Source organism: Orbicella faveolata, unplaced genomic scaffold, assembly GCF_042242905.1.
Source record: "Orbicella faveolata isolate gen_17 unplaced genomic scaffold, um_ofav_v1 contig_12, whole genome shotgun sequence".
NCBI classification, from domain to species: Eukaryota; Metazoa; Cnidaria; class Anthozoa; order Scleractinia; family Merulinidae; genus Orbicella; species Orbicella faveolata.
The window spans coordinates 21,242,342-21,258,270 of NW_028301539.1; the positions used below are offsets into that span (position 1 = coordinate 21,242,342).

The 15,929-nt window shown below is 42.5% G+C and overlaps 1 protein-coding gene and 1 pseudogene across 1 annotated transcript; both read left to right on the plus strand.

Moving 5' to 3' along the window:
* Window positions 1-3,257: 3,257 nt before the first annotated feature.
* Window positions 3,258-5,752, plus strand: LOC149117139 (neuromedin-U receptor 2-like). Its single transcript, XM_089282816.1, has one exon. The coding sequence runs from the start codon at window positions 3,358-3,360 to the stop codon at window positions 4,441-4,443; it is 1,086 nt and encodes a 361-aa protein (XP_089138942.1). The 5' UTR covers window positions 3,258-3,357; the 3' UTR covers window positions 4,444-5,752.
* A 1,766-nt stretch (window positions 5,753-7,518) lies between these two features.
* On the plus strand, window positions 7,519-14,136 carry LOC149117140 (uncharacterized; annotated as a pseudogene).
* The last annotated feature ends 1,793 nt before the right edge of the window (window positions 14,137-15,929 follow it).

A 15,929-nucleotide genomic window follows, 5' to 3' on the forward strand; every position in this document is an offset into this window, starting at 1 on the left:
AGAGCGAATGCTGTTTGTTTTACTAAAAATTGGGTCAAAATTGGAGCTTTTTCTAATGCGACCCCTACGAGCAAAATTTGGAAAAATTTGTCAGTGGACCAAAAAGATCAAAGACGCCGTAGTGTATGGGTGGGGCAGGCAGATTTTTCCAAAATAGCCCAAAGAAAACAAAAATTCATTAAACATGTCAACTGCGTGTTTATTCAAGAAAATCGAGGCTATCTTTAAAACGAAGAACGGAAAATCGGGGAATAGGAATGGGGAGCGGAGAACGGGGAACGGGGAATCTTTAAAATGGGGAATCTTTAAAAGCGGGAATCTTTAAAATGAGGAATCTTTAAAATGGGGAATCTTTAAAAGCGGGAATCTTTAAAACGGGGAATCTTTAAAAGCGGGAATCTTTAAAATGAGGAATCTTTAAAAGCGGGAATCTTTAAAATGGGGAGTCTTTAAAGATTCCCCATTTTAAAGATTCCCGCTTTTAAAGATTCCCCAGTTTAAAGATTCCCACTTTTAAAGATTCCCGCTTTTAAAGATTCCCGCTTTTAAAGATTCCCATTTTAAAGATTCCTCATTTTAAAGATTCCCGCTTTTTAAGAACAAAATCTGTGAACAAACACCACGCCATGCTGTGAGCGCCTTGCGATTTCCCGTGATTTCCCGCGAAGCCGCCTTTACTCGCTGTTTACATCCACAAAAACGCGACACGAGGGATCTCAAAATATGTTACCACGAAGAATTCTCGCAGTGATTGTGGATATCCTGGTGGATATTGTGGAAATTCGTACGGGAAAAATTGGTCGCCCGCGCCGGGATTCATGTTGTTGCGAAATGAGAACGTGATTAATTAATTTTAGCGCGAAGTCTATCGCATAGAGACTCTACTAAATATTACCTGTCAAATCATTTCCGAATCAAAACACCCTCGCTTTTGTTTTCCAAGATTTGTCTCAATTTGGCCTGCTTCAGAGGTAGTCGACGGCATCTTTGAAGTTTGTCCGTCCGCGACCAAATTTTGTCCTTTGGGGAACAAACCGGTCGCACTTGGTTTTTCATTATGATGACGGATTCCTGACACAAGTAAACAGTTTTGTCCTCTAGTGCGACTTGGCCCTTCCTAGACCAACAAATGAACAGGAAAATTTCTATTTCTTTCTAAATGTCTAGATTATTTCCGTTTTTCCGGTCACGTTCAACAAGCAGCAGTCAGAGCAGTAGCAGCACTCGCCGGGTCAGTCGACGTCCCACTCCATATTTTAAATCAAAGTTGACCTGGACACATAAATTTATCTGCCTAAGTGAGAGGGAAGTTTTCAATATCCCTAGTCGAGAAGAGAAGATTTCTTTGAAAGGTGGTTTAGGTGAAAGAAGGACTGTGTTTAGCGACAAAAAGGGAACCTTCACATACTTTTAAGGGACACAAATTATAAGGGAGCAGATACTTAGAGAAATGAATGAGTTGCCAGTAATCGGATACCCGTGTTTGTGAAAAGAACTCTGGGATCGTCAGGGGCAAACATTGCAAGTCGCTAGAAGGAAATGTATGGCGAAAAGTTGTTTCGACGCCCAAAAACATGGTTTTGGAGAGAGATCAACGCTTTTTCGCCGTTGTTTTATCGCAAATGGATTTTGGCAATCAATGATTTTGATACATGGAAAATGTAAGTTTTTGTTTGAATAACCGTGAAATAAGTGAAAAAAATTGCCGATAAACTCCCTTTTGCTTGCGTGAGGTTTATTGTGAAATACATTGAAGAGAATATTGAAAATTTCAATACACGCCTGATCTCGAGAGGCTACCCGGAGCAAATGGTAGAAAAGACCCTCCGAGAAGTTAAATATTAAGACAGAAAAGAAGCTCTAAAACACAAATCGAAATTGCAGAATGAACTACTACCCTTTGTGTCGGGCAATTTCACTCAACCGTCAATACCAAACTTTGGAAAGCATAATCACGCACCAATGGCACTTTCAAATACAAATACTCAGAGATATATTCAAGGAGCTACCCTTGATCTGTTATAGAAATGGAAAATCACTGAAATACGTGCTTGTAAAAGCAAAACAAAGGCTTTGAGCAACACAGTAGCCACACAGCATGAGTCGCGCGGACTCATTTGTCATTAAATCAACCCCTGACAGTACAATGATCGCCACCGGGCTTATTTCCAGTATTATTTGTACGACCGAGCTTTCAAATAAGCCAAAAGTAGCCTGTACACAACTTAAAAGGCTTTACTGGGTTATTCCTCCGTCTCGATTTATACCTAATTAATTTTGTAATACTTTCAGACCATTACGCGATGTAAATTTCACAATAAACCTCACGCAAACAACGGAGTTTATCGGTAGATTTTGTCACATATTTCATGGTTATTCAAAGAAAAACTTACATATTCCACATATCAACATTGCCCAAATCCATTTGCGATAAAAACGACGGCGAAAAAGCGTTGATCTCTTTCAAAAATCGTTTTCTTGTACCTCGAAACAACTTTTCGCCATACATTTCCTTCTAGCGACTAGCAATGTTTGCCCCCTGACGATCTCAGAGTTCTTCGCGCAAACACGGGTATCCGATTACTAGCTACTTATTCATTAGGTCACAAGGGCCCGATGCCGCGATCACTCGCTGACAAATTGACAGCCTTTGAAGCTGGAAACGGCAGCTTGTTTTTACGCCGTTTCGGCTTCTTTCCTGAAGCAAACCTGTACGATAATGTGTGAACGCATCGCAAATTCAGAACATAGAAAGAGCGAAATAAAAAAAGAATCAAGTAAACGAATTATGAATAACTTACGAGAACCGGATAATCAAATGGCGATCACGTGAAAGTTCATCGTAACTCCGGTCGCAAGTATTGAGCAATGTACATGTGACGATTTATGGGGAATGCATTAGTGATGACAGGGATTTGTCAACGTTCTGTCGGCAGTAATTAAAAATTAGAAATCGTTTTCTACTGTCATCATTCCGAATATTTGAAAAAGAATGACCACAGAATTTCCTAGCCAGTGACTGATGCGAAGTAGATTCGCGTTTCTTAGAGAAATTGAGTTTAACTGATACTTAAAGGGCTTGTATTTGTTACAAAACAAGACAATTTAAAATTACCAAGATTAATTATCGTTGTCGACACCTAGATTAATTCAAACTGTGACAATACAAAACACGACAGTTAGGACCATCTAGTATTACAATTTACGGCAGGTGTTAAAATTCACAACAACTGTGAAGACAATGCACGACAGCACACACATCAGAGCTGAGGCATACTTTGTCGGTGGTTTCTGCTTTATTGTGAATCGTTTTCATCATCTGATCCACACAGAGCAACAAGACTGTTTACCAACAACATGGCTTCCAACTGCACTGAAACCAATGTAACATTTCCTGTGTACCTCAAAGAACCATTCGCTGTCACGATCTTCAGAATTGGGTTTCAAATTGCCATCGGCTTCTTTGGGATCATTGGAAACGCGATAGTCTGTTTGATGATCATGCGAAAACCAAAAGTGCTCGGACCCACCAGCCAGTACCTCTTCAGTTTGGCGATCGCAGACATTGGTATTCTGATCTTCAATTTTCCCATCGGCATTCTAAAGGAACAAGATCCATTGAGATGGTCCTTGGGGAGGGCGTTCTGTCTGTACGTAGTACCCGCTACTGAAACTTTCTTTGGAGCGGCCATATTTACGATCACCCTGATTGCTTTTGAGAGATACTTGAACATTGCCCGGACAGTGCTTCGCGCCCGTCGGTCACTATCCCACAATCGAAGACGTCTTGTTCTAACCGTTGTATGGACTGCATCGTTCGCCGTGACCTCGGTGCCGTTGTACATGTTTCAAGAGTACAATCCTTGCCACCGAATGTGCTACCATACTTGGTCAGTGAAGGTGTTCCTGATCTACATTATCGCCCTCACTGCCTTACAGTACGTTTTACCACTTGCCATCATAGCTTTTAGTTACATCAGCATTGCGATGCTCGTCTCGAAAAGGACGAACACTTTTAAAGACGAACACTCCAGTTGCACAGACGGCCATGGTCCTCCCCAATACTCAAGGGTCAGAACCATGCTCCGCCAAAAAAGAAAGACATACCGCATCCTCAAACCTCTGGTGATTTTGTTTGCCGTGGCCATGTTCCCTCTGAATGTTTTTCGCCTGGTTTTGACGTACCGAACAGATCTTCCCTTCCAGAGCTACTACACCGTTCTGATCACAGTTGTGGTAATATCTACAGCGATCAACTCGGCAGCAGACCCGATGGTTTACTGCGTGGTAAACAAGGACTTTCGCCAGCAAGTCAAGCGGCTTTTATGTGGTAATTTCCTTCAAAATTTCATCACATCCCGTCGCAATATCACTCGTACTAGTAAAGAAACTGGAAGTTACATAGCTACCATGGAACAGGGAACACAAGACACACGCTTTTAAAACCTGCTGGAATATCATCGTTTGGTTTCGGCAAGGAATTGTAGAAGTGCGGAATATAAACCCAAAGTCGTCCAAAAATATGTGAACTTCAAATTGGTAATCGTTAATTCATGTACTAAAACATATTAAACAGAGCACATATACATGTAATCCTAAGGAACAGGAATAGGCTTCAGGTGCATAATAAATGTATAAGTATGTCAGAGAAAAAGGACTCACTGGGCACGCGTTCAAGTCGATGCCAAGCCTGTCTCATTCGGCTAAAATAAACGTACTTTCACATTAAACAGTGAGTTGCTGTCCCAGCCAATAAACACGTGAGGACGACAGTAGCAACTCGTACAACTAAGAGTAACTTTTAAGTGTATATCAATTTATTTTAGCAACTACATTTTTAAGTTAGATAAACTTGCACAAAATACGAATAAATAAAAAGATGATAATTATAGTTATAGAAAATAACAATCATATAATATGCTATAAAAAGATAAGTAGTTTGTACCGTTTCTAAAGCTATTAACCACGATCATGCTCCTGTAAGATTTTAGAAACACTAAATATGATCTGATGAGAAATGACATTTTGAAGTGCAGAGGTCAACACCTCTACCTACGGTCTGAAATCGTGGCGTTGCTTAACTATAAAATCAACTATTAAAACATTTTAAGGCCTTTACAAACAGTATGAAGAGAGTTGACCTTTCCGGCCTTTAAACGTTACTACGACTTATTATTCACTCTTTCTTTGGTTGTAAATATGACTATCATTTTGCTTCTATAGCATAAACGTATAATTACTTTAGATTGTATTTCACGATCCTATTCCTGTATTATATTTTTCAATTTTAGTTTTAATGTACGTGAAATACCTGTAAATTAGCTGGCGCGTCATTTTATCCTTCATGTGATGTCACACCTTAAATATAGCTAAGTGTATTACACGGTATACTTCACTGTATCATATTGACTTCGGGTTATCTAAGTAACAACAACAATTGCCGCAACCTGTGCGGCCAGTAATTTTTTTCGTCCGAAATAAGAGGCCTCGCCCACCCATTAAGAAGAAAGGACGAATTTTTACAATTGTAAATGCACATTAATATAGAATTTTAGAAGGTTAAACTTTAATTAATATAACATTATAATTAAGACGTTTCTTAGGACAACATATACTCTTTTATTTCCTTTCATTGTTTGCCAATATTTATAATACTATTAATGAAAATTTTTAGGTAGAGTTAATACATTGTCCCAAATTAACCCACATGGGCTAAATACATTGACACTTAAATAAAGTTCTTACTTACTTACTCAATAACTTACTTTATAACTAGACAACTGTCGACGTCAGTTACTTCTGACACGCCAGGTATTACAAACAAATTTTCCTGATGCACATCCGCTAGGGGCATCTCCTAGCTTGAGAGCAGACTCTTCGCCGGGAAAGAAAGGAGAGCCTGCTTGCTGTTAAAGCTCTATGAACATCCTGCACGTCTTCTATACTGGTAGCGGAGCTGCTGCGCGAGCGGAGCCCCGTACCTTAGAAAATTTGGCAACCCATTGATCTAAAAAATTTGGTTGTCAAGTGACTGTCCGTACGTACGTATACCTTGAAAAATAAGAGAGTAGAATCATTACCATAGCTACATATTTGATTTTGGGGATCCATGTTATGGTTAATTGACAGCTTTCAAAACAAGCTATCCGCTGACCAGTATCGCGTGACCATATTGCGGGCTTAGTTTTAGAGGTCACTGAAGTCACGTGTTTTTTTTTAGTTGACCGTTTTTAGATTGGATTGCAGGCTCAAACCAGGTTATTACTCTGGGTAGGAGGGAGTACGTGCAAAGGCAATATTTCAGCGCAAATTAACCCCTGGCGTGTTGTTGACTTTTCTTCCGACATATCCCTTGCACAATCATCTTGTCAGCTTGTTAAAATTTAACTGGAAAAAATAGCAAAACCACACGCTGTACAATTACATGCTCAATATAAATAATTTTTTGGAGTTTCTGATCCAAGAAAAACAAATCCTCTCTTTCTTCACGGTTAGTTATTGCAATCAGGAGCTCCGCTTTTAGGCTCTGCCAAATCTATACATTATAATTAATGAGTAACCTTTCTAGGTGTATTATTGATGTTGAGTTTGGAACTCAACGGGTGGGACTGTTAACTTAAACACACACAAGTTATTTCGTTTACGCTTGCTGTGCAGGGTATCTGGACATGCTACATTCTTTGAGTATATAACTGTAGACTTGTTGCATACTCTTGAAACAGAAAAAATTACATGTAAAAAAAATAAGACAAAGAACTAATTATTGTAGCAGATAACGTGTATCATTTCACTGTAAAAGTTGGTGATACCATATTTTACTGTGTTGAAAAAGTAGTTTTCGATTAAAGTAACCTGGTAGCCACAGAACATCCCAAGCCTCCCCAGCCCCTGGTCCCAGGCCCTTAGTGACAGCCATGCCATTTTCCTGTATAAGCAGGAGTACCAAACGACAGTTTCGAAGAAAATCCATCGTACAGTGTGCTTAACATTACCCGAGTGTCGCTACGTCAATCTTGTTTAATATTTAACTTTCCTGGGAAAAAAATACCCGCTCTTCACCGCCAGCAAGCGTGATTTTGAAGTTATCGGACTCCCGGCCAGTGCTCGACGTTGAGGTCGTCAACGAGCCAGCATGCTTTAAATTTGTCACCTAGCTAGCCAGCATAAAAAAAGTTTGCCAAAAGTTTGCCAGCATGTTCGAGTATACCATTTTTTGCCAGCCAGCGAGCGAGTAATTTCAATATACCATAGCAAGGTACATTTCCTTAAAACTATTTATATAACAACGGATTTAGTATTACGTACCCTGAACGCAAAAAAATACGTTAATGGTTTCATTTTTACTTTTGACTGGAAAGGTTTCGTAACACTCAAAAGATTACACTTACCATACAACAGTAAACCAAGAGAGGGAAAGATAAAATGTGCTTACAGTGTTCTGATTATCCTTGAGGGATCCAAGCTTCACTCTGAAAATAAATCGTGAATTCCTTCCAAAAGAAGAGTGAAGTATAAACAATGTCCATTCGGTTAACAGACGTAATCTAGATATTCAGTTAATGAAGATCTATTGTTGTTATTACAAGTACAACAAGCAACCTATCAGTTGTTTCAAACGCTTACATACGACAAACTTTCACATTCATTTCATTTCCCAGAGTTATTGTTCCAAAAAGTCAACGAACCTCCATGCAAAAAACTAAAACTGTTTAGCTCATGAAGTAAAAGCAAAACAAGATTACAAAGCCCTCACTAGGCTTTGGCTACCAAGTGTCTGCCATTTTTATAATCAAATGAACGTACGAAACAAACAGATGTCAGCTACCTTTATCAGTATAACATTTCCTTAGCGAAATAGCAAATCCCCGCGAAAGATTCAATACAGAAGCCGGAAGGATTTGCAGCAAAAGCAATCGCAAGTTGTTCGTAAGGTGATCACCGCAAAAGGCTCACGACAGAAACCGCAAGGATTCGCAGCAAAAGCAAGCGTTACTCGTTCATTAGGTGATCGGCGCAAAGGACTCACGACAGAAGCCGCAAGGATTCGCAGCAAAAGCAATCGTTACTTGTTTGTAAGGCGATCACCGCAAAAGACTCACGACAGAAGCCGCAAGGATTCGCAGCAAAAGCAATCGTTAGTAGTTCGTAAGGCGATCACCGCAAAAGACTCACGATAGAAGCCACAAGGATTCGCAGCAAAAGCAATCGTTAGTTGTTCGTAAAGCGATCACCGCAAAAGACTCACGACAGAAGCCGCAAGGATTCGCAGCAGAAGCAATCATTACTTGTTCGTCAGGAGATCACCGCAAAAGACTCACGACAGAAGCTGGAACAGATTCGCACCAAAAGCAATCGTTAGTCGTTCGTAAGGCGATCACCGCAAAAGACTCACGACAGAAGCCGCAATGATTCCCAGCAAAAGCAATCGTTAGTCGTTCGTAAAGCGATCACCGCAAAAGACCCACGACAGAAGCCGCAAGGATTCGCAGCAAAAGCAGTCGTTAGTTGTTCGTAAGGCGATCACCGCAAAAGACTCATGACAGAAGCCGCAAGGATTCGCAGCAAAAGCAATCGTTACTTGTTTGTAAGGCGATCACCGCAAAAGACTCACGACAGAAGCCGCAAGGATTCGCAGCAAAAGCAATCGTTAGTAGTTCGTAAGGCGATCACCGCAAAAGACTCACGATAGAAGCCACAAGGATTCGCAGCAAAAGCAATCGTTAGTTGTTCGTAAAGCGATCACCGCAAAAGACTCACGACAGAAGCCGCAAGGATTCGCAGCAGAAGCAATCATTACTTGTTCGTCAGGAGATCACCGCAAAAGACTCACGACAGAAGCTGGAACAGATTCGCACCAAAAGCAATCGTTAGTCGTTCGTAAGGCGATCACCGCAAAAGACTCACGACAGAAGCCGCAATGATTCCCAGCAAAAGCAATCGTTAGTCGTTCGTAAGGCGATCACCGCAAAAGACTCACGACAGAAGCCGCAAGGATTCGCAGCAAAGGCAATCGTTAGTCGTTCGTAAGGCGATCACCGCAAAAGACTCACGACAGACGCCGAAAGGAATCGCAGCAAAAGCAATCGTTACTTGTTTGTAAGGCGATCACCGCAAAAGACTCACGACAGAAGCCGCAATGATTCGCAGCAAAAGCAATCGTTAGTAACTGTTGTTCGTAAGGCGATCACCGCAAAAGACTCACGACAGAAGCCGCAAGGATTCGCAGCAAAAGCAATCGTTAGTCGTTCGTAAGGCGATCACCACAAAAGACTCACGACAGAAGCCGCAAGGATTCGCAGCAAAAGCAATCGTTAGTCGTTCGTAAGGCGATCACCGCAAAAAACTCACGACAGAAGCCGCAAAGATTCGCAGCAAAAGCAATTGTTAGTAGTTCGTAAGGCGATCACCGCAAAAGACTCACGACAGAAGCCGCAAGGATTCGCAGCAAAAGCAATCGTTGGTAACTGTTGTTCGTAAGGCGATCACCGCAAAAGACTCACGACAGAAGCCGCATGGATTCGCAGCAAAAGCAATTGTTAGTAGTTCGTAAAGCGATCACCGCAAAAAACTCACGACAGAAGCCGCAAGGATTCGCAGCAAAAGCTGTCGTTAGTTGTTCGTAAGGCGATCACCGCAAAAGACTCATGACAGAAGCCGCAAGGATTCGCAGCAAAGGCAATCGTTAGTCGTTCGTAAGGCGATCACCGCAAAAGACTCACGACAGACGCCGAAAGGAATCGCAGCAAAAGCAATCGTTACTTGTTTGTAAGGCGATCACCGCAAAAGACTCACGACAGAAGCCGCAATGATTCGCAGCAAAAGCAATCGTTAGTAACTGTTGTTCGTAAGGCGATCACCGCAAAAGACTCACGACAGAAGCCGCAAGGATTCGCAGCAAAAGCAATCGTTAGTCGTTCGTAAGGCGATCACCACAAAAGACTCACGACAGAAGCCGCAAGGATTCGCAGCAAAAGCAATCGTTAGTCGTTCGTAAGGCGATCACCGCAAAAAACTCACGACAGAAGCCGCAAGGATTCGCAGCAAAGGCAATCGTTAGTCGTTCGTAAGGCGATCACCGCAAAAGACTCACGACAGAAGCCGCAAGGATTCGCAGCAAAAGCAATCGTTAGTCGTTCGTAAGGCGATCACCGCAAAAGACTCACGACAGACGCCGAAAGGAATCGCAGCAAAAGCAATCGTTACTTGTTTGTAAGGCGATCACCGCAAAAGACTCACGACAGAAGCCGCAAGGATTCGCAGCAAAAGCAATCGTTAGTAACTGTTGTTCGTAAGGCGATCACCGCAAAAGACTCACGACAGAAGCCGCAAGGATTCGCAGCAAAAGCAATCGTTAGTAACTGTTGTTCGTAAGGCGATCACCGCAAAAGACTCATGACAGAAGCCGCAAGGATTCGCAGCAAAAGCAATCGTTAGTAACTGTTGTTCGTAAGGCGATCACCGCAAAAGACTCACGACAGAAGCCGCAACGATTCGCAGCAAAAGCAGTCGTTAGTTGTTCGTAAGGCGATCACCGCAAAAGACTCATGACAGAAGCCGCAAGGATTCGCAGCAAAGGCAATCGTTAGTCGTTCGTAAGGCGATCACCGCAAAAGACTCACGACAGAAGCCGCAAGGATTCGCAGCAAAAGCAATCGTTAGTCGTTCGTAAGGCGATCACCGCAAAAGACTCACGACAGACGCCGAAAGGAATCGCAGCAAAAGCAATCGTTACTTGTTTGTAAGGCGATCACCGCAAAAGACTCACGACAGAAGCCGCAAGGATTCGCAGCAAAAGCAATCGTTAGTAACTGTTGTTCGTAAGGCGATCACCGCAAAAGACTCACGACAGAAGCCGCAAGGATTCGCAGCAAAAGCAATCGTTAGTAACTGTTGTTCGTAAGGCGATCACCGCAAAAGACTCATGACAGAAGCCGCAAGGATTCGCAGCAAAAGCAATCGTTAGTAACTGTTGTTCGTAAGGCGATCACCGCAAAAGACTCACGACAGAAGCCGCAAGGATTCGCAGCAAAAGCAAGCGTTGGTTGTTCGGAAGGCGATCACCACAAAAGACTCACGACAGAAGCCGCAAGGATTCGCAGCAAAAGCAATCGTTAGTAACTGTTGTTCGTAAGGCGATCACCGCAAAAGACTCACGACAGAAGCCGCAATGATTCCCAGCAAAAGCAATCGTTAGTAACTGTTGTTCGTAAGGCGATCACCGCAAAAGACTCACGACAGAAGCCGCAAGGATTCGCAGCAAAAGCAATCGTTAGTCGTTCGTAAGGCGATCACCGCAAAAGACTCACGACAGAAGCCGCAAGGATTCGCAGCAAAAGCAATTGTTAGTAGTTCGTAAGGCGATCACCGCAAAAGACTCACGACAGAAGCCGCAATGATTCCCAGCAAAAGCAATCGTTAGTAGTTCGTAAAGCGATCACCGCAAAAGACCCACGACAGAAGCCGCAAGGATTCGCAGCAAAAGCAGTCGTTAGTTGTTCGTAAGGCGATCACCGCAAAAGACTCATGACAGAAGCCGCAAGGATTCGCAGCAAAAGCAATCGTTAGTCGTTCGTAAGGCGATCACCGCAAAAGACTCACGACAGAAGCCGCAAGGATTCGCAGCAAAAGCAATCATTAGTCGTTCGTAAGGCGATCACCGCAAAAGACTCACGACAGAAGCCACAAGGATTCGCAGCAAAAGCAATCGTTAGTCGTTCGTAAGGCGATCACCGCAAAAGACTCACGACAGAAGCCGCAAGGATTTGCAGCAAAAGCAATCGTTAGTCGTTCGTAAGGCGATCACCGCAAAAGACTCACGACAGAAGCCGCAAGGATTCGCAGCAAAAGCAATCGTTAGTCGTTCGTAAGGCGATCACCGCAAAAGACTCACGACAGAAGCCGCAAGGATTCGCAGCAAAAGCAATTGTTAGTAGTTCGTAAGGCGATCACCGCAAAAGACTCACGACAGAAGCCGCAATGATTCCCAGCAAAAGCAATCGTTAGTAGTTCGTAAAGCGATCACCGCAAAAGACCCACGACAGAAGCCGCAAGGATTCGCAGCAAAAGCAGTCGTTAGTTGTTCGTAAGGCGATCACCGCAAAAGACTCATGACAGAAGCCGCAAGGATTCGCAGCAAAAGCAATCGTTAGTCGTTCGTAAGGCGATCACCGCAAAAGACTCACGACAGAAGCCGCAAGGATTCGCAGCAAAAGCAATCATTAGTCGTTCGTAAGGCGATCACCGCAAAAGACCCACGACAGAAGCCACAAGGATTCGCAGCAAAAGCAATCGTTAGTCGTTCGTAAGGCGATCACCGCAAAAGACTCACGACAGAAGCCGCAAGGATTTGCAGCAAAAGCAATCGTTAGTCGTTCGTAAGGCGATCACCGCAAAAGACTCACGACAGAAGCCGCAAGGATTCGCAGCAAAAGCAATCGTTAGTCGTTCGTAAGGCGATCACCGCAAAAGACTCACCACAGAAGTCGGAATGATTCGGAGCGTAAGCAATCGTTAGTTGCTCATAACTGAAGCGACTGGCTTTGTCTTAGTAGTCGTGAGCCGTGATTTTCCAAAACGTTCTTTTTTTTATTTTCCGTGAAGCGTAAAATACCAATATTATATCAGTTTTCGTGAATTGTGAAAAGGCCTTTTTATTTTCCGTGAAACGTGATCTATACCCCCAATCACCCATTCTACTAGTCGACGAACTGAAACGACTTTTGCAATTTTGTGTGGCTCCTGTGCACGTACTGGGTGCACAGACCTTGTCAAAGCGCCTAATTAGGAATACAACCGCTTTTGTTTGCGGTCATGTCTTAAGGCTCTGTCAAGTTTCTCATGGGTCAACTTATCTCCTGACGTTCCAAAGGTCATTTGCGGCTTCTCGTTTTGAACATGATCAGTGTGATCTCGGATCATAAATCCTGACCTGGATCACCCCAAAGGAATTCGCCCCATTCGCCTTGTGTTAAGCGAGTGAACATGCCGAAAAAAAAAAAATAAGAGTTTTCGCCTTTACGCCCGCCCAATACCACGGGCGACAGATGCCTGCCAAATAATCTGGCAAAATTATTATCCAGACGTGCGCTCTTTGGTCAAAGAATTTTAAACTGGCAGAAGTGTCCACTTCGATATACAGTTCATCGATAGATCATTCATTACACGACTCCAGTTGATTCACGGCACTAGCGTGCAGATTGAAACCGTTGCCTCAACTAGTAGGTCAACGACGAGTTCAAATGAAAGCTGTTTTGGATCGCGTTTATTACCGGAAATTCACTTGCTTGGCGCAATCAAACACATCGCGCGTTATGCTTGTCAAATTGTACTTTGGCAATATTTTCCGGACACTTGCTTAGTAGTTTGCTTTTCACAATTCTAAAACAGTGTTTTCAAAATGACAAACGATCCCGAGTTCTGTAATCCTTCGCTGATTTCTGTCTTCTTTAGGCTTCGAAAGATCCTCCGGTTCCTAGTACAGAAATTCAATTATTACATGATTACACGCAGAGCCTACAGGTCCGACCAGCTAGCTTTGTGAAACACAACTAAAGGCGACAAATGATATATTTTTGCTCAAAGAAAGCCGCACGGTAAGACGAAAGTTGTTTCCTTCTCAACTACAAACTGAAGGAAAGTTGAAGAAGGTAAAATCTTGAGTTCTTTTAACTGACAAAGATTTTAATAACATAGACAATTTTAACATTTTACTTATTATGCCAATAAAATACATTGCATGATTTAACTACAGTTTCCAGTGAGCAACGCGCGACAGTCCCTTGCATTCAATGTACCCAATAAGACTGAAAAAGAAGGCAAACAATTGACCCTCGTCGTCCGGCAACTTTCGGAAAACTCCATCACGCAAAGTTGCACTGATTTAAAGCAAAACAAAAGTGCCATGAGCGGGAGGCGTTGATTGTATGATACAATGATCCCTTTATCTTAGCATCAGAGAGGATAATTGCATGTCCAACAATGCAGTCCGAGCTAGCGCATATAAACAAATACGCCTACCCTTTATCCAGCTGCTTTGTCCCTTTGGTAAGTCCTTTTCTTAGTCTCTCTTCTTTTTTCTCTCCAGCCTTTGAAATGACTCAGAATGACTGCAAATGTAAATTAACTCCCGGCAATTGAATCGCCGATACATTAATAAGTTTAGGGTCTCAAAATAAAAGCATTTCTCTCAAAGAGACAGCAAACAGTGTGGAATGAATTCACCCGACGGCCATTTCCGGTGAGCAACGCACGATAGTCCTTTGTTTTCCAGAGGACAAACATTAACTCGTTATGCTGGTACTGAACTACGATTAAGGCATTTAATGTACCCAATAAGACTGAAAAAGAGGGCAAACCATTGTCCTTCGTCTTCCGGCAACCTTCGGGCAATTTTCGATTAAGCAAATTTGCAGATTTATAGCAACCCAAAAATGCTGTGAGCGAAACGATGAGTGTATGGTACAATGAGATTACTTTACTTGATTACTTTAGCATCAAGAGAGGAAAGTTGACCACCGATGCAGACGACTAGCGCATATAAACAGAACATTATGCCTACCCTTTATCCAGCTGCTTTGCTTGTCTGCGCCAAGTCCCTTTCACAGCAGATCTCAGATTTGGCAGATCTCGTTTCTTTCCTTTACCAGCGGAGCCCTCGAAATAACTCAGAATGACTGCAAAATAGGAATGTAAATGAATACCTTAGAGTCTAGGTTCTTATGCCTCCGATACCTTTTTAAATTTAGTTGTCTATAAATGAAAGAATTAATGCAAAACAGACAGCGAACAGTGTCACTGATTCCAGCACAATGTACCATCACTGCCCCGTGTGCAAGCAAGAGAATTATAGGAATGAATTTACCAACCTTTAAGTTGCTTTCCACTGTTTCTTTATAACTGCTGACTGCTTGCAGCACAATAGCGCCAGTAGCGGTTTTCTGAAGTGACGGCTTCTTAAGGCCTTTGGAACGACAAACGAGCGGAGATCCTGGAGATCGGCCGTGTTCCATTGAAAAAAACGTTTTTAACGGATTCGGCCATTCGAGATACTAGTGTTATTACGTCATTGAAAATGACAGCTGCTGGTGTTATGCAATTTTTACTGGTTGATGAAAAAGATAAACCGCAACAATCTGACAGTGGAGCCATCATTTTCGGGCATGGGATCACGCGCGCGTTGATTTGCATTCTTTTTTTTTGTAGCGTGTGGCGCTGGGAGTAAGTACGACCGCTTGCGGTTTATCGTCTCGCGTTTTTTACGTCCCAGGGCGGGATTGATTGCTTTTTCGAAAAAGTCACAGCCAGAAAAAACAAAAAAGTCACTTTTTTTACCAGCTAGGGACAGTGTTTTAAATACGTTTTTAGCAAGCCAGATGCTGAAAGAAAATCCCAGCCAGTAAATAATCTAATGCTAATATTTCCCAGCCAGCGTAATTGCAGCCTGTCGAGCGGGTTTTCTGTCGAGCGGGTTTTCTGTCGAGCGGGTTTTCTGTCGAGCGGGTTTTCTGTCGAGCGGCTCCGTCGGGTACTCCTGTATAAGTGCTGTTGATAGACATTGTAATTTTGTTATATGGTGGAGAGTTCACCTGATAGACTTCAGTCCCAGGATTGAACAGGGATTTAGAAGTGTCTTATTTTACAGGAAAGAACACCTAAGAATCTGTGAGAAAAACCTCCAGACTGGCAAACTAATTACACATGCATGTCCCTGTAGAAAATGTAGAACTTTATGCTGAAATGGTGAAACAGGAAACTTGGTACTGCAGGTGCACTGCACTGGGTCTGAGGTTCAAAGCCAAAAACCAAAGGTGCAAAGCATGTGCTAGTAAAACTGAACCTAAATTACATATATGATCTAATTAAATGAAAATAGATGTACAGGTTTGTAGGATCTCGAAATATGTAATTTCTTAAATTATCCTCCTAGTTGT